This window comes from Leopardus geoffroyi, chromosome C2 (genome assembly GCF_018350155.1).
Source record: "Leopardus geoffroyi isolate Oge1 chromosome C2, O.geoffroyi_Oge1_pat1.0, whole genome shotgun sequence".
Classification (NCBI taxonomy): Eukaryota; Metazoa; Chordata; class Mammalia; order Carnivora; family Felidae; genus Leopardus; species Leopardus geoffroyi.
Window position 1 is genome coordinate 87911344 of NC_059333.1, and position 24360 is coordinate 87935703.

Consider the following 24360-nt stretch of genomic DNA (forward strand, 5'->3'; position numbering starts at 1 on the left):
AAAAAGAGAAAGCTATTACTTGTCCATCATCTTTAACCATGATGTTACTATTGTGACGATCTCCGATTCCCAGTATGAAGGTAGCGACACAATATCCAGCACATGAACGTGTGAACAGGTCAATGGCTGCATCGTATCTACAAAGAAGAAATAAATACCTTTTCAACAGTGTGGAAATACAGAGTAAGCCAGTCCAAATTGGGAAAAGATGGTCAAAGTCTCTACTGAAGAAGGAAAACAATCACTGACATTAAGAAGAGGAAGTAATTATGTGCAAAGATTTGAGACAGAAAGTACATTTCTACATATCCTCTGACTAAAGCGAAATTTTTATTATAGTGAAAAAATACTGAACATGTCATGAAAAAAACATTTTTTCTAATCATTTCAACAGTGACCTTGAAGTATATTTTGAAATGTTCAATGATCATTTTTTTTTTTTTAAAGAATAAGCAATAAGAGAAACACATTTTAGATACCTAAAACTGGATGTATAAAGTTGGGTATATAGGATTTCACCAAAATTATAAGCAATTCAATTCTGATCATTCAAACACAAAATCTCAAACATTTCAAATGCTGAGCATAGTTTTTTCCCAAGTAAGTAAAATGTCTTCTCTGGTCTCAGAGAAATGTACACAACCATTAAAAGCCTCAGCTAACAAAAACTTAGATGAACACAGGAAGACAAGAATAATAAACTCACATTTCGCCTTTGTTCTTGTCTTTGAGCCACTGGTGTAGTGTGTGGCTGTTGAACTGCAGTGCGCCTTTCAGGCCACCTTTGCATTGAATCTGCATAATAGTGTGAGAATTTCTCACCACCTCAATAAGTCCCACACAGTCACCAATTGACAGACAACCATAAGGTAACATTCTGAAAAAGGATCAAAAACATTTGCAATTAAATGATGGCATTTTAAAATAGCAAATATTTTAATAGCCTAATTACAGGAATATTCTTTTTGCAAATTTGTCATGCATCATCTTCACTCCTTTAATTTTAATTTTCTTTTATTACAGTATGACAAGCATTCCTAGAAAAATCCTCAAAATTATCTGCCATCATTTGTTATAACCTTCAAATGAGAAAGCATTTAATTATGTAAGAGAAAAACATTAAGAAAATTATTGTGGCAATTAAAATTGCGTAAATATTTATGACTTTAAAAATATGGCTGAATTTCAATTTGTTTAACTGACATCTAAGTAATACTTTAAGGCAGCAGTTCTCAGATATTTGGTCTCAGGACTCCTTTGTTCTCTTAAAAATTACCCAGATCCTAAAGAGCTTTTATTTATGTGGGTTATATCTACTGATAATAGAAATTAAAACAGAGAAAATAACAAATTAAAGTATTAACTAATCTAAAAATAAACTATTCTGTAGTAATATAAATAATATTTTTTTTAATGAAACGAAGAACCTTATATTAAAATAATTCTTAGTAAGAACAGTGACACAATCCCCTATTTTCAAAATCTAATGTCTCATTCCACAGTGCTGAGCTGGATGCTCATGTACACCTTCTGTACTCAATCTAATGCCATGTTTTAATTGAAGCATATGAAGAAAATCTGGCCTTGTACTGTTATGTAGGTAGAAAAAAGAGGAGTATTGGAATAGCTTTTTCAGATAACTGTAGATATTTTTCTTTGGTACTATTCTAAAACTGGATAAGAAGTAGTTTCTCAAGTTGCAGTTTGGAATATGAAACCATCTTAAACTCTTTACACTCTGTTACATTAAAATCCATTTGTCTATCTTGCCTCTGAATCGAACTTTTACCCATATGTGACTTTATCACATGCTGCATTGGTCACTTGGAAGATACCAGTTCACTGAGTTATGAAGATCTTTCAAATGCTGGTATGTTTCATCATACCAACTAAAAAAAATCACAATTGTTAATAACACCACTGATTTCCTCAGTAAAATCTTTACTTGGAGGAAGCTGTTCTGCTTACATACAAGTTTTTCAAAATTCTGATTTTTGCTTGAGAGCTCAAATTTGATCTTTGACAATAGTGTCAGTTGTTCACCTTGAAGGGATAGGCTCATATCAACTCATTTGAAAGAAAATGTCTGCCAAATACCTATGTCTCAATAACCAAAACTTATCTATTAGTTATTCTTTAAGTAAAAGTGGTGTTCCATGAAAAAAAAAAAAAAAAAAAAAAAAGCAGCTAGTTCAACTTACAACTCTAATAACCCACAAATGCTTTTTCTTGATAAAACCATACTTGGATACACAGAAGTGCTGTATGGATTCCTCCCATTCATCACATGGTATTAAAAAGGACATGTAAAAAAAAAAAAAAAAAAAAAAAAAAAAAAGGACATGTAGTCAAGGGAGATGTGAGGAGGAGTTAAAGAGACAATAAAAAAAAATACCATTTGGCACGTAAGTACTAAAAAGTATGGTTTTTCTTGCTCTGTTGTTCTCATAAGCTACTGGCAGTTCTTTCCATCTTTCTTTGACTTAAGTTCCTAAAAGATTACAATCCACACTTATTTTCATTTTCTGAATTCCATGTAGCATAACTTCTACACCTACTACTCTACTGACTCAATTCTTCTTACAGTTAACCATGAATCATCAAATCCAAGGGCTTTTTCATAGTCCTTATGGACTTACATCCCCTGAAGCACCTGATACTATAAACTGTTTGTGACTCTCTCTTCTCTTTTGGATTCTGCGAATTACAAATTCTAGTTGACCTATCCCTTTGACCATTTCTTTCCTGGAAGCTTTCCTTCTACCTGCCCTGATAAATACAGGGATTTCTTAAGGTTGTACTCCTGCTCATTCTCTCTTTACATTTTAATTTTATTACTGTTGAACATGCTCATAGTTTAAAGAGTCACATACTCCCGTAAGGCTTGTTATAAAAAAAATAAAGCAGAGAATCCAAGTTTTGTTAAGAATAAAAATGCTATGATTTTGCTTAAATTTATATTTTATTTATAATTAAACTTAAAAAATGTTTACTTAAATTACTTAAGTTAAAGAAATTTAGAAAATATTTTAAAACTTAAATACTTTTTGAAGATCCAACTTACCTTCCAATGATCTAGCGTAACTTTAGGTGCTTTTTTAGCATAGTTTCTAATTCACAATTAAATACTGTAATTACCAGAGTTACAGTTAACTTCTTTACTCTGTCTAGTTCTGCATTCTCTCTTTTGTTTTGTACTTCCCTGGGGACAGTGGTAATAATGGCATGTGTCTCGCAGATATAGAAAATTATACCAAAAGAGGAAACTTGATTAATATAACATTAATTGTTTTTGGAAAGCAGAAGGGATTAAGTCAGGAATTAAAAATTTGAAGATGATGACTCAATTTTGTACTTTAGCAAATTACTTGATGTGTCCATTTTTCTTCTGCAATAAGAGAGTTCTACTATGTGTCGCTGATACATCTTTATATAGCAGCTACCCTCCATCTTTAAGAGGCATACAAACAGACCCTAATCTACTCTGCTGCTGCAGCTAGAGTTGACTCCTATGCTCACTTAAACAGACATTTTTCTTTTGGAGACAGTGGCCTTTGCTGGAATGACCCTAGATTTGCAAAGAGATAAGAAAGAAAAGGAAACACTACGAGAAAAGAAATGACCAGGACAAGATGAAGCATGACAGAAAACTTAAGAGATAATACTGATAATTGTAGAAAGTTGGGCAGAAATCAACAGAATGGCAAAAGCTTTTTTCTTTTCTTTTCTTTTTTTAAAGCTTATTTATTTATCCTGAGAGAGACAGAGACAGTGCGAGCTGAGGAAGGGCAGAGAGAGAGGGAGATGGAGAATCCCCAGGAGAATCCGCACTGTCAGCACAGAGCCCGACGCTGGGCTCGAACTCATGAAATTGTGAGATCATGACCTGAGCCAAAACCAAGAGTCGGAGGCTTAACCGACAGTGCCACACGGGTGCTCCGAAGGGCAAAAGCTTTGAGTTCTTTTAGTTCTTTTCATAAATTTTGTTATCAAACTGATTCAAGATTAGAGGCTTTATAAAGTTTTAAAATTAGAAAATTTATATTATGAAAGAAATTGTCTTTAAACCTCTTAACTTCTGAATGAAAATAGGGGGCTTTTGCGTCTTCTATGTCATGTCCCAAACAGTAACACTCCAGACACAGTTGCAGAGCCCTTACCAGCTTATTAGAGATACCTCTTCTTACCTACCTGAATCTCTTAGCCATTCTAAGGCAAAGAAGAAGAAGACAAATGAAAGTAGTGTAATCGACTAGTATTACTCTACTCCATACATTTCCTTATAGATAAATGCCCTGTTATGCTTTATAACTGATATTTACTAATAGTTTACTTTCTCAGGATAACTTTTAACATACATGTTGCCTTACTTGTTACCTACCGAAGATCAAGGCCTTGATTTTGCCAGATATTTTCCATAATGCGAATGATCTGCAGTGTTAACATATCTTGCCGTAAATCTGCAATTCAAATGATATGTACCACCACTTAATGCCATAAATGCAAATTTGGGTGTCATGTTATCACACTACTTTCAAACAGAAAATAAATACAGCTATATTTACTTTTCAAATTGATCTATAAGGAAGCAATATTTTGATTCTTTAACCCACTCTAAAGTAGCTGCATAAACCCATCTGCATAACAATGTAGAATAAGCTACTATGTATTTCAGAAAAATTTTAGACTAAAATATTTAAAGTACTTATTTTTCTGAATCCTCAGATTTGAACTTGTTTATATTAACATATTGGGGCTAATAGAATTCAGTGCTGAAATGTCATTCCCCAAAGGCAACCCATCAAATATCCTTCCATTGCTCCCCCAGCAACCTGTTTTCCAAGTACATTAGAACCTTCTTTAATATTTCTTAGTAGACTACACTTTTCTTTTGTAGCATAGTGTAATTCTATTTTTGTAATTATTTGTTTAGTATCTCTCTTCTCCCTGCTAGACTGTAAACTTTAAGAGGGCAGGGATTCTGTTTTATTTTTACAATTTGATGGCTTAGCACATCAAATATTTATGGAATGAATGGATACTCACACAGCTAAGCAAATAGTTAGAAAGTTATATCAGGCCATTTGGTTCTCAATTTAGTACTTCTTTTCTTTTTAATAATCATACATACATGTTCTAAAGGTTAAGACATCTGTTTAATATTATGTATTTTAACCACATGCATATTCCTTAAATGGCTTTCAATAGTCTTCATAGTTCATAAATATCCTGTGTATAAAAAGATAGCTAAATTCATGCATCATAAGTTCAATAATACTCTTCCTTACCATCCCCATTTTTAAAGATGATCTCATTGTTCTGAAAGAGTAACTCTGACATGATGTCTGGGTTCTCCCAATTCAACCACAGTGGCCTTTTTGCAGAGGACATAATTCGACACTCTTCAAGCCTTTAAAATAGTTAAAAACTTTACCAGGTACATTTTTTATTCTTTTACCCTCAAATTTATTTTAAAATACACAGTATAGTTTTTGAAGTCTTATAAAAACTTAAAACCTTCTCACTTCCATTTATGAATTCATTTCTAAGGGGAGTATAAAGAAAAAATAAATATTAAGGTTAAAAATTTCTTATATGATAACATAGGAATTTTCAACAAATATAGGGACATACCACTAGGTTTACACATATTACATTTCTTTTTTTTATTATTATTTTTTAATGTTTATTTGGGGGGGGGGAGGGGCAGAGAGAGAGGGAGGCACAGAATCCAAAGCAGGCTCCAGGCTCTGAGCTGTCAGTACAGAGCCTGATACAGGGCTGGAACTCACAAGCCGTGAGCTCATTAGCTGAAGTTGGACGCTTAACTGACTGAGCCACCCAGGTGCCCCCAGGTACTACATTTTTGTATTGTATGAAACCAGAAATTCTGGCCAGAGAAAGTTTTAAACTGTATTATTAAAGTAGTAAAAGCTCATTCTGACTAAATGCAGTTCTGAACTTAAGGAAATTGAACAACTCTTATTTTGCAGGGTAGGATAACAGGAGAGAGAAGCATATATAATTGAACATTCTAATTATAATGGACACTTTAACTTTTCTCCAGATTTTCTCCAGACAGGGTACTTGTTTAAACATCAATAAAACTTCCAATAAGGTACGTTACCTGAGATTTCCTAGTTGATGAGCAGGATTTAGAGGAGACAGAAAACCCTGTAGAGCATCCATGAAATCTGGTCTCCGCATTTGCTCAACTAAAAACTTCATCTGTACCTAATAAATAAGCACAATCATGGTTAGGCTTCATAAAAGGTAACACTAACTGCTAATCGCTTTTATATGCTGGAACCTCAGTACTGTATAGTCTGTGAATCCATATCCTGTATTTTGATCAGAAGGATTTCTATTGCACAGAGCAACACAACTCAGGCAGAGGAAGGAGGGGCAGCACCGTGTACTCCCCTGTGACAATTCTGCACACTGACACAGACATGTTTTGCCTCTATAGCAGGGCTTGGTCAACTATGGAGGTTTTTGTAAATCAAACTGCATTGGATGTAGCCATGCCAATTTATTTAGATACTGGCTGTTTTCACACTAGAACAGCAGAGTTGAGTAGTTACAACAGAGACTGCATGGCCTACAAAGTCTAAAATATTTACTATCTTGCCTTTCAAGAAAGAGTTTGCTGATCTTTGTTCCAGAGGAAAAACTATGGAGACATCACGTCAGCTTAGTAACTTTACTATTAAGCTTTGCAGAAAACACCATATTCATTTCTCTGTTGAGTGTTAAAAAACATCTAGTGAAGCTAAAAGAAACTGTTCGAAAAGTATTTATAAAAACATGTTACACTGAGTCTCACGCTATACTCAGGTTTAGTATGTATGCAGAAACATCTCTGTTTACTCAATTTTTAAAAGATTTATTTTATTTTGAGAGAGAGTGTGAGTAGGGGGAGAGGGACTAAGGGAGAGAGAGAGAGAATCTCAAGCAGGCTCTACACTCAGCACGGGAGCCTGGCATGGAGCTCAATCCCATGACCCTGGGATCCTGACAGGAGCTGAAATGAAGAATTGGGACACTTAACCAACTAAGCCACCCAGGTGCCACTCTTGCTAATCAATTGAAACCAGAGCCCAGACTGCTGAACTATATAGCATGTTAATAACTGCCATTTTATTTTAGAAAATCTTCATCTGTCAAAAATATAAAAGGTAAGTGAGGGACGAAAGAGGTTAGAAGCTAAGGAATTAACAATAAATAATTTTCGTGCTGTAATTTTAGTAACAAAGCTTTTTTTTTTTTTTTCTTTCTCACTATGGATAAGTGAGTAGCTAGAAAATGCAGTTATCACTGACGAGGGCAACTCTTGCTCATGTAAAGGCATTTCTTTTTCTACCATTATCAACCATAATGTTAGCACACTGCTTCCTATGCTTTACCATGGTTATGCTAAAACATGACACCAAAGAAACGCTTTTGTACCTACAGCATTCTTAGTTTCCTGTCACAATCCCATTTAAGCCAATACTAATGTAATGACTTTCACGTTCCTAATTAATCCACTGTATCAGAACCAATCTGTGATATTAGGCTGTGAAAAATCTAGCTTTAAAGAAACCCTTATATTTGCAAATTTAGTACCTAGTTTCTTTTTTCTTCAATCAGTTACAATATAAATATAATAAGTTTTATTCTTTCAAAGCAGACTAGTCTACTCTTGTTCATGATTCCCAGAATCAGAAACAGTACAATTATTTTCTAATAACCTTTATTTGAACTTACATTTCACAAGTTCAATAAAGTCAACTCAGTCACAGACTCAATGACATTTAGATTAATACAGTAACTGTCTTTTAATTTTTTTTTCATGCAATATTAAGGTATTGGAAAAATTCATTCAGTAGTGCTAATTTATATTCTTGTGCTTGGGAACTCATCAATATACGGGGATTTTTTTTTTTTTTTTTTCCATTTCATTAGAGATGAGGAATGATCTCACTTTTACTATAGGATGTGGTAGATTGAATAAAGGATAGAGAGGAGGAAAGGTCATGAGAAATCTTTACATTTCATATTCCTCAGTTACACTAAGCTAGACTGCCGATGACGAGTGTGTGATAATGCTCACTGGGTGACTAAGAGTCCACTTTATTGTATTTATTGTATTTTGTATTTTACAGAGAGAGAGAGTGCATGTGAACAGGGGAGGGGCAGAGAGAGAGAGAGAATCCCAAGCAAGCTCCATACTCAGTGCACAGCCCAATGTACGATCACAACAGTGAGATCATGAGCTGAGCTGAAATCAAGAGTTGGAAGCTCAACTGACTGAGCCAACCAGGCGCCCGAGTCCATTAAAAAAATTATTTTTTGAGAGGGAGAGAGAGAGAGTGCAAGCAGACGAGGGGAAAGCAGAGAGGGAGAAACAGAATCTGAAGCAGTCTCCAGGCTCTGAGCTGTCAGCACAGAGCCTGATGCCAGGCTTGACCCAGAAACTGTGAGATCATGACCTGAGCCGGAGTTGGATGCTCAACCAACTGAGCCACCCAGGTGCCCCACCTAAGAGTCCATTTTAAACTTAGAAACATACAAATTAATTTCCAAACACTTATTTTCAAGGTCATTACTAAAAGCTAATAAATGACGAAAATTACGAAAAAAATCATTTTACAAGTTACAGTGATGTAGAAGAGAAGGAAGGGAAAGAACAGAGTACATTTATTGAGTACCTTTTGTGTTCTGGGGACTGTGATATGTGCTTCAGCATTCGTCATGTAATTTAATGCTCACAACTACACTACGAAGAAAGTATCAGTACGATTTATAAATGAGGAAAATGGATCTCAAACACTAAATAACGTGTCTAACATTACACAGCTGAGAGGTGGTGGAACATGGATCCAAATCCTGATATGCTTGATTCTAATGTTCACAATCTGCATCTACATCGGACTCTCAAATTACCTTGCCCCACTGCAATGAAGGGTCTCAAAAGCAATCTAAAGAGTCACATACCTTTTGTGTTTCATCCTTCTTTTCTTGTTTGAGAATGTCAGTTAAGTTAATGAGCTTTTCCATAGCTTCAACTTGCCTATTTAGGTGCTTCAAATACATCCCACATGCACGACAATACGACTCCAAAAGCAGGCCAAACCTCTGACTAACTGTTTTATTGTGCATCTCAGATCTAAAAGAACAGCGTAAGATTAAAAAAAAAAAAAAAAAAAAGAAAGAAACCCATACACACACACACACACACACACACGCACGTGCACAGATGCGCACACACATTATATATATACATGGTCCTTTAAAAATTTTTAAATGTTTACTGCTAAAAAAATTATTTAATATTTTTGAGAGAAAGAGAGCATGCGTGCGCATGTGCGTGCACACACACGCACGTGCAAGTGGGGGAGGGGCAGAGACAGAGGGAGACACAGAACCTGAAGCAGGCTCCAGGCTCTGAGCTGTCAGCACAGAGCCTGATGTGGGGCTCGAACCCACAAACTACAAGATCATGACCTGAGCCAAAATCAGATGCTTAACCGACTGAGCCACCCAGGTGCCCCTACGTGGTCTTAAATGAGTATACGTATATAATCGCTTTTAAGAAAATAAGAAAACCCATTTCTGAAATCCAATAAATGTTATAATCATACTAACAATAAAGTGATTCAAAACCTATCACTTGTAAGCAAAAATAATCAAGAGTTTAAGATCATTCCTGGAATTGTAAATTTAATAAACTAGATTTTAGGCCTATTTCAACTACTTTTCATTTACTAACGTCAGCACAAAATCTATTAACTATATAGAACTGATGGCTACCAGAGAGGAGGTGAGTGGGGGGAGGGGGGGATGGGTTAGATGCATGGGGATTAAGGAGAGCACTGGCTGTGATGAGCACTGGGTATTGTATGGAAGTGCTTAATCACCACATTGTACATATCGTATACCTTAAACTAATACACACTGCATGTTAACTGGAATTTAAATAAAAACTTAAAAAAAATATAAACATGAAAAAAAAGTAAATTAGGCACAAAAGTAATAAAACGAATAGGGAGGGAGTGAAGAGCTCAGTGAGTACTATTTAACTCTTCTGGCATACATGCACCTTTTCTATACTGTCTTTGAATTTAAGTTATTTTAGACCTAGCTTCAAGATTCCACCTTTGATTCATTTTAACATTAAAAAAATCAAGTTAATTATAAAGATATCAAGTTAATTTTAAATCTTTCTAAATTTAGAAAACAGTGTATGACTTGTGATGACACTGAGTATTAGATCATATTCTACAAAATACTTTTTATTCTTAATTAGCTTGTTTGCTTGTTTTCTAGTAAGAAACTTGGGATTTTTATATTATTGTTCTGAATTCTGAGGTAGGATCTTTTTTTTAATTTTGGTTATTTTAATCCACACATACAATGAAACCAACTGCAATATTAAACAATATTAATCTAGCAAATTTTGTTTTGCTTAAAGAAAAATATAAGTCTTTAAAAATATTTCAGCTCTAATTTCTGTATAAAATTCAGTTTGAATTTTATTGCTTATTTAAAAATTTGAGGGGAGGGGCGCCTGGGTAGCTCAGTCGGTTGAACGTCTGACTTCAGCTCAGGTCGTGATCTCACAGTTCGTGAGTTCGAGCCCTGCGTCGGGCTCTATGCTGACAGCTCAGAGCCTGGAGCCTGCTTCGGATTCTGTGCCTTCCTCTCTCTCTGCCCCTCCTGTTCATGCTCTGTCTCTCTCTCTGTCTCAAAAATAAATAAACATTAAAAAAAAATTTTTTTTTTAAATGAAAAAAATCTGAGGGGAAGCTTACGAATATACTTTCATTATGGAATAGGCTTCCAGACAAACAAAACAACAGTATATAAGTAACGAATATTTATAGATCTATTAAGAAAGCAAGTAATATATACCTAAGAATTTAATGGGAAAATAGCGTGACTTACTTTAAATGCCAAAAGAAAAAGTGCCCAATCCTTTGATTAGTCAATGCTTTCTTGAGTAAAAATCTCACAAGCAGGTTATCCAAATACTGTTCATATTTTAGGACCTATGTGATTAAACACAAACATAAAAACAACTTTGCGTTAATCAGGGTCAGTTTTTGCATGGTTAGATTTACAGAGAATTTTTCAGAAAGCAAGTAGTCACTACTGATAATAAAACTGATTTTTAAAAAAGCATAAAACCAGGGTAGATAAAGATCCACGGTTTGGGTAAAGTTGCACAGATTTAGAATAAAACACTATTTTTCTATTTTACATTATTTTACCTGTACTAGCTGAATTAAGTACTGAGAAAGCTTGTCATCTGTTAAGTATTTTTCCAAGCATCGAACAGCAAAACCTCGAACCATAGGATCTGGGTAATTACAATCCAGAAGCTCCATTGCCTGTTCAGGTTTGATTGGAGGCCAATCTTTTACTAAGCAGTACATCTGTTATAAGAAAGACAATAAATCGTATTTAAAAAGCATAGGATAGTTGTGAGTGAATGCTGTTAAGACACTGTCTTAATTTCTTATTTTAAAATTGGTTTAGATAAGAGCTCTTCTCATGAATTCAGTGCTTAAAATGTTCAATTCTAATTAATTTTATCAGTAGAAGCAGTTTGAATGGTATTTTTCTCCACCATATTACCATTATTAATATAAAACATAGTCTATTTCACCTCTTACATTTATGCAGACTTTCTGAGAGAAAATGATTTGAACAACATACAAATTTTATACAACAGTTATTCCGTAATCTCCAACATGCATTTACCTGAGCTACTTCATCTCTAGAATTCCATTTAACAGACAGAAGCAGTTTGGGTAGAATTTCAGGGATAGTTACACAATAGTGTCTGTGTGGAAAAGACAAAACAAAACAAAAAACATTTCTGCATGTTATTCAAAAGGCCTACATATCTAAATCTTCAACTATGTAATCTTTAAGAAGTTCCAAACACTTTTAAAACTCACCATTACTAGCCTTCCTTAAAATCAAAAGAAATCAGTGTTTAACACTATAGTTGCATATATATGTACATGTATCCTTAGACATAGTTATAATGGCAAGGAAGACAAAAGAAAAATCCAAATGGAAGACAAATACTTAGAAAAAATTATGATTTTATTTCATAACATTTTTTTTTTTTTAACATTTATTTATTTTTGAGACAGAGACAGAGCATGAACGGGGGAGGGGCAGAGAGAGAGGGAGACACAGAATCGGAAGCAGGCTCCAGGCTCTGAGCCATCAGCCCAGAGCCTGACGCGGGGCTCAAACTCACGGACCGTGAGATCGTGACCTGAGCTGAAGTCAGACGCTCAACCGACTGAGCCACCCAGGCGCCCCTCATAACACTCTTTATATAGCTCTTTTAATTTACCTACTTATGCAACAGAAACCATGCAAAGAGTCACCAGTTCTACTGTTAAGTCGCTGGACAAAATTTCTGCAGAAATGCACTGCAACTGCTTTATTTAAATAAACCACTGTATACTTTCCAAGTAGTGGGATAATTTCTTCATAAGTGAAAATAAAGCACTGCACTATTACTTTGAGGAGGTATAAGAAAAAAAATGGAAGGAATGCCTTAAAATGGAAATATCTAGACCAACTAAATCACAACTAAATTGATCTAAAACTACTAGTTTTTTTTTTGGATCTTGAATTTCATTAAAAAAAGCTCCAAAAACCAAATCCTAAAAAAGTGCTATTAGGGATTTAGAATTTTAAAAAAGGCTTCAAGGGTTTAAGATTCAAGGTTAGTACCAAAGGAGCATGGTTTGCTAGAAATACTGATCCTCATCCACAGCTTTAAAAAGAATAATGTTTATAATAAAAAAGTCATTTAATTATGCTTTATGTACTTTAACAGGTATGACAGAATCTGTAAGAGAAGCCAAAATCAGTTCTTTCTCCTTAATAGAAGAAACAGGGAATCTCCATTTTAACATTTACCTGTGGCTCCACAGAAAATCTTTCTCTTGCTCAGTGATTTCAGATAGAGGATCTCGGGTACAAATTGCTCGGAGCTGTTCTTTATCATTTTCTCTTAATTCGTTGTCTCTAGCTAGTCTGTTACTCTGTAAAATAAAGTAATATCTTATATGATTTTCTTTGCCATATTTTCCCCTGGATTCATGAGTGATCTACAAAAAAAGAAAAGTGCCAATAACTTTACATTGCTTATTAAATGTTGTGAAACAGTTTATTCTCATCACAAGACTTTATTTTCAGGGACAGGAAAGAATCAACTTAAGGCAGTATTTGTGGAACAAATCCAGTATCTTACTAAGTTAACATTACCACCAACCACAGAACAGTAACTGCCAAATTAGTCAAGGATAAGCCCAGACTGGGATACTAGGGGGTAGCAGTAAATAATTTGTCTTACTGGTGAAGCCCCTTCCTAGTATTCTATTAACTAATCTGCTCATGTTTCTGGAATGGAAATAAACAATAGTAAAATAATAAAAATGTAAATTCTTTCCTAAGAATTTATTTTATTCCTAATCTTTGCTTGAGTATATCCTTATAATCACTGCAAGGCTTTCAAATTTAAAAGGTAAAAATAAGAGAAAAAGGAAAAGAAAAACCCCTATTAAAACACTGAACGTTAAGTGTTCAGAAACTAAAATGAAAACACTATAACTTTTAGTATAATTCCAAGATTCCAAGTAATGTATTTATTTCCTTTAAATACAGATATATTAACTGTATAATGAATAATTCTGAATTTATATTAATTTATTATGAAAACATATATACATTCCTTCGAATGGGTTACACATATCCCCAATGGCTAAAAATGAAAGCAGGCATCCATGCTACTTGGTTTTTATTAACATTTGTTAACATTATACTAACATTTAAATATTGTTTTTATATAATAGTTCACAGAAATATCATTGGCACATGTCCATCAACAAATATTAAAACATGTACTCTGTGCCTTGTTTTGTTCTTCCTGCTGGGGTCTTAAATAATAAAAGAACCTGCACTAACAGGGCGTCCATTATAGTGAAAAAATTCAATGAACAAATAAGAAAAATATTCGAGAGTTGATATACTCTGGGTGATGTAACGGAGAATGACTGAGTGGGCATATCACACTGGGTGTTTGGAAATGGCCTCTGAGAAGGGAATATTTAGTTTGTGATCCAAATGACAAGAAAGAGCCATCCACACTTAGATGAAGGAAAAGACAACTGCAGATGGAGGAAACAGTGAAAGTGACCCAAGGAGAGGAGTTTGGCAGGAAGATCTGTAAGCCTGAAGCCTAGTAGATGAGGAGGAGGAGAGACAGGAGGTCTGTTCAGAGCATGTAAAACTTGCAAATCAGGATGAAATGTCTGGATTTTTTTTTTTTTTTTTTTTAGTGAAAGCTATTTAAAGGATGAATATCATGATTTGATTTGTTTCATAAAGGTTATTCTGGCTGCTCTGTGGACTGAGGAAGACCATTTAGGCTATTATAATACTCCAGGTAAGAGATAATAAATACTTAACCCTCAATTCACCAGGAAAAGTCATCATTGTCATTTGTCATTATCATTTATCATCTTGGTCCAACGGACTCAATATTATTTGCTTATTTTTATCTGCTTTTACTTTTAATTCAAAATAACTTACAGAATAAACAACTGTGAAAAAGCTTTGTGAAAAACAATTTTATTAGACATCTTACTAAGAATTTAAACACAGTAGGGGAGCCTGGGTGGCTCAGTTGGTTGAGCGTCCAACTACGGCTCCAGTCACGATCTCACAAGTGGACTCATGGGCTTAAGCCATGCAACGGGCTCTACGTATGTTGACAGCTCAGAGCCTGAAGCCTGCTTCGGACTCTATGTCTCCCTCTCTCTCTGCCCCTCCTGCACTCACACTGTCTCTCTCACTCAAAAATAAAACATTAAAAACCATTAATAAACAAAAATAAAACATTAAAAAAAAATAATTTAAACACAGTAAAACTAAATTCATAATCCAAAATGGGCAACATACTTTGAATGCCACTAACTCCTTGCTCATCAACGGTCATGCAAAAGCCTGGAACATACATAATTTATCAGTATATACTGATTCCTAATTTCAAATAGATAGCTAATAAGTTCTAGCTTATCATCACTTCTGGTTTTTCTTCTTGTACTTGAATTGTCAAAATGTATTACTTTTGAAAACTTGGACAGTAATCCAAGAAATTAAAAAATTTCTACGTCACCTTTTTCCTTCAATCATCTTTGTATACACACTTGCCTGTGATGTTTCTTCACTTAAAAAGCGTATCAGGTAAATTTTAGTGTACAGCATCATTAAAACTAGAAGAAGGATAAGGCATGGTCCAGGTTCTTGTAAAAAAAATATTGTGTGATGAGGTTATTCCTGTTGAATGACTGTGAATATCACATTTCCTTTTTGTTCTTGGAAATATGTTGTTCACTCACCATTTCTTGAGTTTGAGAAAATTCATCTAAGATATTGTTACCTGATGTTTAACCTATATGATCAGTTTACTGTCATCATTAGAGATTGGAGTAGTGGTTCTCAACTGGGGTGAATTTGTCCCCTCTACCTCCCAGGACCTTTGGGGTATCATTTGTATCCTAGATTTATAAAAGTTTTCAACAGACCCAATGGTAACTGAAAAACTGACCCAGTTTTATTCTATAATAAAAATAAAAAAATTTTTCTTTTTCCTTTAAAGAAAAAATTCTTCCCAGAAAGAAAAGAGTAATAAAATATTAATCCTTACAAAGAATTAGAACTGCTCAAAAAAGAAAACAAAACAAAATGTCAAAAGCTAATTGGCACAACAGACTCTGATGGTAAACTGAATTCAGTGATGAATGTATGAATAAAATAGGAAATCAATGAGTTTTAAAGTGAACTTGACTCTGATAATTCAAATGGTTTATAGGTATATCTAATCGGACAGGACTATGGACATTTTATGGGAATGAATGCTCATCAATATTTCAATCCAAATTTCAAAATTAAGGAGTTCCTGTTCAGTTATAGCAGAAGAGTTAAAAGTGAGAGGCTCAATACTTATTAAACAGTGACATTGGAGAAGTTAAACTTAAGCCTGTTTCCTTACTGGTAAAACAGGGATTATAATGGTACCTACCTTCATAGAGACTGCTTTTGAGGTTAAATAAGATAAAATGTGAAAAAGTGATTGGTATGACTTTTGGTACACAGTAAGCACTTGACAAATGTAAGCAATTATCAACAAGAAATTAAACTGACAAAATAGTAGCTACATTTTTCAAGAAAAAGAATTCCTTTTCTAAAAAAACAGTTTATGTATTCTGAGAGAGACAGCACAAGCAGGGGAGGAGCAGAGAGACAGGGAAAAGAGAGAATCCCAAGCAGGATCTGCACTCTCACCATGAAGCCTGACACAGGGCTCAATCCCACTAACTGTGAGCTCATGACCTGAGCTGAAATCAAGAGCTAGACACTTAATGGATTGAGCCACCCAAGTGCCCCAAGAAAATTAATTCCTTTTTAATGTGAAAAAAGTTAATTGTACTTTTAGTATCTGATAGAATTCAGTGATGATTTTAAATTAATTTGTACTTACCAAAACACCTGCTACATGTGTCTGAAAGTATACAGGCAGGAAGGTTATGATTATGATTCTTTTTTTAATGTTTATTTATTTATGAGAGAGACAGAGAGCGAGCGAGCGAGGGGCAGAGAGAGAAGGGGACACAGAATCCAAAGCAGGCCAGGTTCCGAGCTGTCAGCACAGAGCCTGGTGCAGGGCTTGAACCCATGAACTGTGAGATCATGACCTGAGCTGAAGTCAGATGCTTAACCGACTGAGCCACCCAGGCACCCCGGTTATGATTATTATTAATCAGTTTACAAAAGGGATTTGTAAACTCCTTACTGAGAACATAGCTGTAAACTAATAAAGTTCCTCAGTGCAGGATTCTAGCTGGCCCTGGGTATTGCCGTTATTCAGGTAGGCATATTTCAGGACCTCTTGACCCCCCATATTCATTGATTGGTCTATCTTAATGTAAAACCAGGCCAAAGAAAAAGTGATAAATTTGGAACTAGGGAAAGAGACAACAAAGAGCAAAAATAACTTTTTCTCCTAGCACTGACACCTTTGCCCTCGAGATATAGTAGAGAGTTAGTGGTTCTTAAACCCAGGTATATGGTGGTTCCAAAGTAATGGCCAAGATGAGACAACTTGATCCATATTTAAACTCCATTTTATATGTAATTTCTCTAGGCAATCTGGAGTATGGTGGTAAAGTTATTTCCTCTGCTTCCAAGCTCAACTAACAACATACTCATACTTTTGTTTCAACTTCAAAGTTACTATCTCAGAGAAATAAGTTCTTTCTTGAATCCAATATATATTAGCTTCCCCTCCAACCCCCCCCCCAACCCTCTGTAGTCATTCTTGGGACACTATTGACTTTTCCTTCATAGCACTTAACCATGATTTATAATCTTTTATTTCTGATTTTACCACTCTGATGTCTATTTTTACCATTAGACTGCATACACAATGGAGGTCTCTTTAGGTCACAACTTTATTACTCAGTACCTTTCATACAATAAATATAAACATATAGTTTACATTCAATAAATACTTATTAAGTGAAAGCAGAAGGGCTCAATAAACTAAGAAGAGGAAGAGCTGCAGTAAAAGTATTAGCATATGGAGAATGGGATTATATCGCAATACCGTCTGAGAGCCCATAGGAGCTAAGAAAACTCAGTGATTTGCCTTACCAGTCCTGCATGGGAATAACTAAATCCTGCTTCTCGAGAAACAGACCAGTTGGCATGCTCTTCAATCACGGACATATCTGGGAACTTTACCACACTGCTGAACCAGTCAAACTCCAACTCTAAGCATGGGGTTTCCTAAGAGATGGAATAAAAGTTATCATATATATTATGTTTGACTGTAATGAAAGAAAAATTCTAACTTATGATAATAAAAAGCTTACTTTATTTGGATTTGACCCAGTAACACCAATAGGGTTCAGCAAATCTTCTAATCCATGAGGTACTGGCCAAAGATTCAAAGCCATTTTTCCAGATACTAGAGTATCTGTGTAATCAAACAAGTTTATATTTCCCCAGGCCAATGGACAGTGTTCCTTAAAAAACACAGAGAAAAGTATTCACTACTCTGTGGATTAAATTATAAAATGCATTTCAAAACACTTTTCTTTCCCAGAAAGAATTCAATAACTAATCATTACAATGATATCTATATAAGCCATATTAATTTTTTTGAAAGTATAAGCACTCTCTGTTTCCCCATTTGAAATTACACGTATTTTTCCTTACTTATGAGTAAGTAACATGAACCAAAGCAAGCCAGGAAGACATGAGCATGTGGTCATTTAACAGGTATTTGTGTGCTGTCACTTTGCATGTTTAAAAAATTGTATCAGTGTGAACTCAGGAAATACTCATCATAAATAAATTCGGGAAGCTCTCCAAAGGTACTTACTCTTAGACACATTCATTTATTAAAAATTTTAAAATATTTGATCAATTTTTAAATGATGAAAAAATCCATTTCTTGATAAAAATTCAAATCAGCAGTTATAATTAGGAGTTTTTAGAAGTAAATATAATTATTCTTTCTGAAATACTTTACCTCTTTAGCACCCTTTCGGCCTTTAACAGAACAAATGGAAAGGCAAAGTCGAGCAGCACGAGGAAGATCAGGAATGTATATATCGTAATTTAGCCATTCATTCCACCTACGTAAAATGTTAAAGGAAAAAATAATTTACCATAAAAAGGCTTCATCCAGAGTATATAAATGACTCCTACAAATCATCAAGAAAAAGAGAAATCAAATGAAAAGCAGGCTGGAGATCAACTGGAACAGGCATCCTTCACAAGGTCATATCCAAACGGCCAATAAACATAAAAAAGTAGTCAATATTATTTACCATGCAGAAAATGCAAAATAAAACACCATGGAGATATCACTAAGGTAAGGATGTGGTTAAGGATGTGTAGTAACAGGAAATCAGGAAATCAGGAAATCTCATATACTGTAGAGTGATGAGTATTTGAGTATTTGCAAATATCCCCCAAATACAAACCGTCCAAATGTCCAAAAGTGGAATAAATTGCAGGGTAGTCACATAATGGTATACTATACAGCAATGGAAATAAACATGTTACTTACAATACGGATGAAATCTTACAAACATGAGTGAAAGAAGCTAGACACAGAAGAAAATTGATGCCTTGAGTACATTTAGATACAATTCAAAAACAGTTCAAATGAACAAACAATGTTAGAAGTCAGGATAGTAGTTGTCTAGGGAGGTGAGAAGGTTAATGGGAAGGGGCAATGTCATATTTCTGGTAAATGTTCTATGCCTTCACCAGCATGGTGGTTAAATGGGTATTAACTTTGTGAAAAGTCAATGAAATATACAATTAGATTTATATATTTGTATGCATTTGTGCTACACTTTAGTAAAAAAAAAAATAATTAAAAACAAACCAGCTTATTATAGAAAAGGCACACAGAAACTAAACAAGAAGCGTGAGATTTCCTATTATGATTACAATCATATTTACTCTTATATATGGTGTAGTGTTACTCGGAAGAACCCATTAAATAAGACAGCACGTTAATAAAATGAAGGACATATAAGCAGAAGTATTTGAAGCTGAACATAACTCCTTCACGAGAGGTAATACTTAACATTCATAATAAGGAAAGAATTAAAAGTTGCTATAGAAAGTGATGATAAAAAATTACTCAAATATTTATGATAAACTCCTTTCAATTTACTGGATATTACATGTGAAATTATGTCTATTTTGTTGGACATATTTGTAAAGAGCCAAGTATAACATATTGTTTTGTTTTGAAACAATATAGCAATAGCTACGAAACATTATAGCAACAGCTACCAGTTATAAACTCAGAAGTCAGACTAACTTGAGTAGAATCTTGTTTCCACTATTTTATTAAATGTGCAACCCTTGCTTTTGTCTTTTTTCTCATCTGTGGAATGAGACTAATAACAGTATTTACTCTATAAGGTTGTTGTGAAAATCAAATGAGATAACACAAGTGAAGGGGCGCCTGCCTGACTGGCTCAGTCAGATAACACAAATAAAGTGATCAGAATAGTAACTGGTCCATGGTAAACGCTCAAGTGCTAGATATTAACCAAGAAAATTTTTCAATAGGCTTTTTCATAACTCTATTTTTTATTATAAGTAAAACAAGACAATAAAATGACACAAAAATTCTATTTTTGATTAGCCAAACTAGGGTATAAACTTTATCAATAAAATAAGTGCTATTTATGGGCAAAGATGAAAAAAATACGGTCTTTTGATGCAGAGAAAGCTTACATTTAATGGGAGAATTTAGTAATGAGGAATTCTAAAGGGAAAAGAAACAATAATTATAGGCAGAAGAAATACCGTGGGTTTTGATAAGTCTACAGTAATTTAAGAAAAATTAAAGACACAGGTACTTAAATGTACCTGTTTTTATTACTTCTAAATCTTTAGAATTGCTCATAATTAATGAGGAATATTCCACACACTTTCTAAGAGAGCTATATCCTATGAGTGTAGTTGTTCAATGCTATGCTAATTGACTAAAGTATGTTTCTCTGTTTCTCTAAAGTCCATATAGACGTGTGTGCAAACACCAATTAAGTTCTTTATTTTTACGCAATGGTTTGATATATATAGTACAAACTGGTTTTGATTTTGGGAGAGAACTGGTAACCTCTATGAAGAAAGCATTATGTATCTAGTTTATCTCGTATATGGGAAGCATGGATTTGGAACAATCACTTAATCTCACTAAGAATTTTTAAAAAATCTACTTTTCTCGGGGCGCCTGGGTGGCGCAGTCGGTTAAGCGTCCGACTTCAGCCAGGTCACGATCTCACAGTCCGTGAGTTCGAGCCCCGCGTCAGGCTCTGGGCTGATGGCTCATGATGGCTCAGAGCCTGGAGGCTGTTTCCGATTCTGTGTGTCTCTCTCTCTCTCTGACCCTCCCCCGTTCATGCTCTGTCTCTCTCTGTCCCAAAAATAAATAAACGTTGAAAAAAAAATCTACTTTTCTACCTTTCCAATAACTTCATATTCTTTTATCCTTGACTTTAATTCTGTAAATACAGAAAAGTTAAAAAAAATCTACTTAAATCCTCATACTACTACCATAGAGATTTTACCCTTTAACCAGAGAATTTTTTTAAAGTATTTTTAATTTTTATTTATTTATTTATTTATTTATTTATAATTTTTTTTTTTTTTAACATTTATTCATTTTTGAGAGACAGAGAGAGACAGAGCGTGAGTGAGGAAGGGGCAGAGAGAGGGAGACACAGAATCAGAAGCAGGCTTCAGGCTCTGAGCTGTCAGCACAGAGCCAGACACAGGGCTTGAACTCACAAACTGTGAGACCATGACCCGAGCTGAAGTCGGACACTCAACCGACTGAGCCACCCAGGTGCCCCAAAATATTTTTTATTTTAATCCAATATAGTTAACATACACTGTTATATCAGTTTCAGGCATACAATATAGTGATTCAACAATTTTATGCAGTACTCAGTGCTCATCATTATGACTGTATTCTTAATCCCTATCCTCTATTTCTCCCATCTCCCCACGACCTCCCCTCTGGTAACCCTGTCTGTTCTCTATGGTTAAGAGTCTGTTTCTTGGTTTGCATCTATCCCCTCCTTGGTTCATTTGTTTTGTTTCTTAAATTCCATATGAGTGAAATCAATGGTATTTGTCTTTCTCTGACTTACTTCACTTAGCACTATACTTTCTAGCTCCATCCACGTTGCTGCAAATGGCAAGACTTCATTCTTTTTTTTTTATGGCTGAATACTACTCCATTGTATATATATACCACATCTTCTTTAGCCATTCATCTATTGATGGACACTTGAGTTGCTTCCATAATTGGTGTAAGGTAAATAATGCTGCTATAAACACAGGGGTGCACAGATCTTTTCAAATTAATGTTTTCATATTCTTTGGGTAAATGCCAGTAGTGGGATTACTAGGTCATAAGGCAGTTCTCTTTTTAATTTTTTTGAGGAAGATTCTTTGGGTAGTATGGACATTTTAACAATATTTGTTCTTCTAATTCCTGACCATGGAATATCTTTCCATTTGTTTGTGTCATCTCCAATTTCTTTTAACAATGTTTTATAGTTTTCAGAGAAAGGTCTTTCACCTCTTTGGTTAAGTTTATTCCTAGGTATTTTATTATTTTTGGTACAACTGTAAATGGGACTGCTTTCTTACTTTCTCCTGCTGTTGCTTCATTATTGATGTACAGAAATCCAACAGATTTCTGTACACTGATTTTGTGTCCTGTGACCTTACTGAATTAATTTATTAGTTCTACGGGTCTGTTGGCTAGAGTCTTTAGGATTTTCTATATATAGTATCATGTCATTTGCAAATAGTGGAAGTTTTACTTCTTCCTTGCCATTGTGGATACCTTTTATTCCTTTTTTTTTTTTGAATGATTACTGTGTCCAGGACTTCCAGTACTATGTTGACTAAAAGTGGTGAGACTGAACATCCTTGTCTTGTTCCTGATCTTAGGGGGAAAGACCTCAATTTTTTACCATTGAGTATGATGTTAACTGTAGGTTTTCTATAGATGGTCTTTATTATGCTGAGGTAAGTACCCTCTAAACCTACTTTGTTGAGAGTTTTTATCATGAATGGATGTTGTACCTTCTCAAATGGTTTTTCTGCATCTGTTAAAATGATCATATGGTTTTTATCCTTTCTCTTAATGATGTGAAGTATCACGTTGCTTGATCTACAACTACTGAACCCCTTGCATCCCAGGAATAAATCTCACTTGATTGTAGGCAATTTTTTTTTTTTAAGTTTACTTATTTTGAGATAGAGACAGAGAGAGACAGAGACAGAGAGAGAGAGAGAGAGAGAGAGGGAGAGAGGGAGAGAGAGAGAATCCCAAACAGGCTCTGTGCCACCTGAACCCATGAACCTCGAGACCATAACCTTGAACTGAAATCAAGAGTTGGACACTAATTTGACTGAGTCACCCTGGTGCCCTGACCCTGTGAATGACTTTTTTAAAATGTATTGTTGGATTTGGTTTGCTAATATTTGTTAAGGATTTTTTGCATCTATGGTCATCAGAGACACTAGTCTATTGTTCTAAACTAGGGAATTCTTCAAGAAAAGATAATCAAATGAAAGTCCTTTCTAAATAGTTAATTTACTAAAATTTTGAGCTTTTAATCTTGTATTATTAAACAAATTTACCTTCTACTTTTATAAAACTAGTTTATTTACTTTTGATACTTGAAACAACTAGGATAGATCTACCCAATATTATTTTGGGGTCTTTGCTTGGGATTGTTGAACTCCTTAGATTGTTTATAGGTTTCACAAAATTTAGAAAATTTTTGGCCATTATTTCCTCAAACATTGTTTTTCTCTTCCTCACACAACCACCCCACCCAACCTGTGACAGACATGCAGTGTGGATGGGAAATAAACTTTTGCTGTTATAACAAAATTTTAAAAGATCCTGTAGTTGTTTGTTTCACAGTGCAATCTAACTTAAATGATGTGTTTTCTAACTGACAATTGTTCAGGTAGGGCAAGGAACTATTTCACTTCTTCCTGGTAGAGAAGGCTATCATCTCTTTGTACATCACCTAAGCCCTAGAATGATGGCCACATCCAGCAGCTTAATTAAGTACAAGACCAGAACTTTTTCTGGACTCTTCTAGAATTCAGTCTAAATTCATTATAAAATTTACTTCTGGATGTTTTACTAGTTGTCTTTATTGCTAGTCTACACAAATCCATCTTTAATCTTAATAACAATCTGAGTGCTCTTAAAATATTTCTATTATATTCATGGGTAGGTTCTTTTTTTTTTTAATTTTTTTTTTTAATATTTATTTATTTTTGAGAGACAAAGTGAGACAAAGTGAGACTGGGGGAGGGGCAGAGAGAAAGGGAGACACAGGATTGGAAACAGGCTCCAGGCTCTGAGCTGTCAGCACAGAGCCTGACGCGGGGCTCGAACCCACAGACTGTGAGATCATGACCTGAGCTGAAGTCGGACGCTCAACCGACTGAGCCACCCAGGCGCCTGGCCCCCATGGGTAGATTCTTAATTCCCAAATCATTCCACAAAGAGCCAAAGAAATGGCAGTATGGCAAACAGTTGGATTATATTACCTTTTATTTCTTCATTATATCTAGGCAGTAATCATTTAAAATGTTCCTTAAAACTTCCCCTCCTTCTAAGAAACTGATTTGTTCCCAAAGACTCTTCATTTGAATGTCATAAATACCTATTCCTGTGAGTGATGTGAGTGCCTCAGAGTAGTCTGG

General features: G+C 34.7%; 1 protein-coding gene across 2 annotated transcripts in view; it reads right to left on the reverse strand.

Moving 5' to 3' along the window:
- PIK3CA (phosphatidylinositol-4,5-bisphosphate 3-kinase catalytic subunit alpha) overlaps positions 1 to 24360 on the reverse strand; it is an 81129-nt gene that overhangs the window by 4572 nt on the left and 52197 nt on the right. For both annotated transcript variants that reach the window (XM_045502904.1, XM_045502905.1), the window contains exons 7-19: positions 18614 to 18719; positions 17952 to 18104; positions 17731 to 17865; positions 12934 to 13058; positions 11749 to 11830; positions 11256 to 11420; positions 10930 to 11033; positions 8980 to 9151; positions 6128 to 6234; positions 5289 to 5410; positions 4382 to 4460; positions 707 to 877; positions 20 to 137 (exon numbers count right to left, since the gene is read on the reverse strand). In XM_045502904.1, coding sequence (XP_045358860.1) covers positions 20 to 137; positions 707 to 877; positions 4382 to 4460; positions 5289 to 5410; positions 6128 to 6234; positions 8980 to 9151; positions 10930 to 11033; positions 11256 to 11420; positions 11749 to 11830; positions 12934 to 13058; positions 17731 to 17865; positions 17952 to 18104; positions 18614 to 18719 — 1639 coding nt within the window. The remainder of the gene's footprint in view (positions 1 to 19; positions 138 to 706; positions 878 to 4381; positions 4461 to 5288; positions 5411 to 6127; positions 6235 to 8979; positions 9152 to 10929; positions 11034 to 11255; positions 11421 to 11748; positions 11831 to 12933; positions 13059 to 17730; positions 17866 to 17951; positions 18105 to 18613; positions 18720 to 24360) is intronic.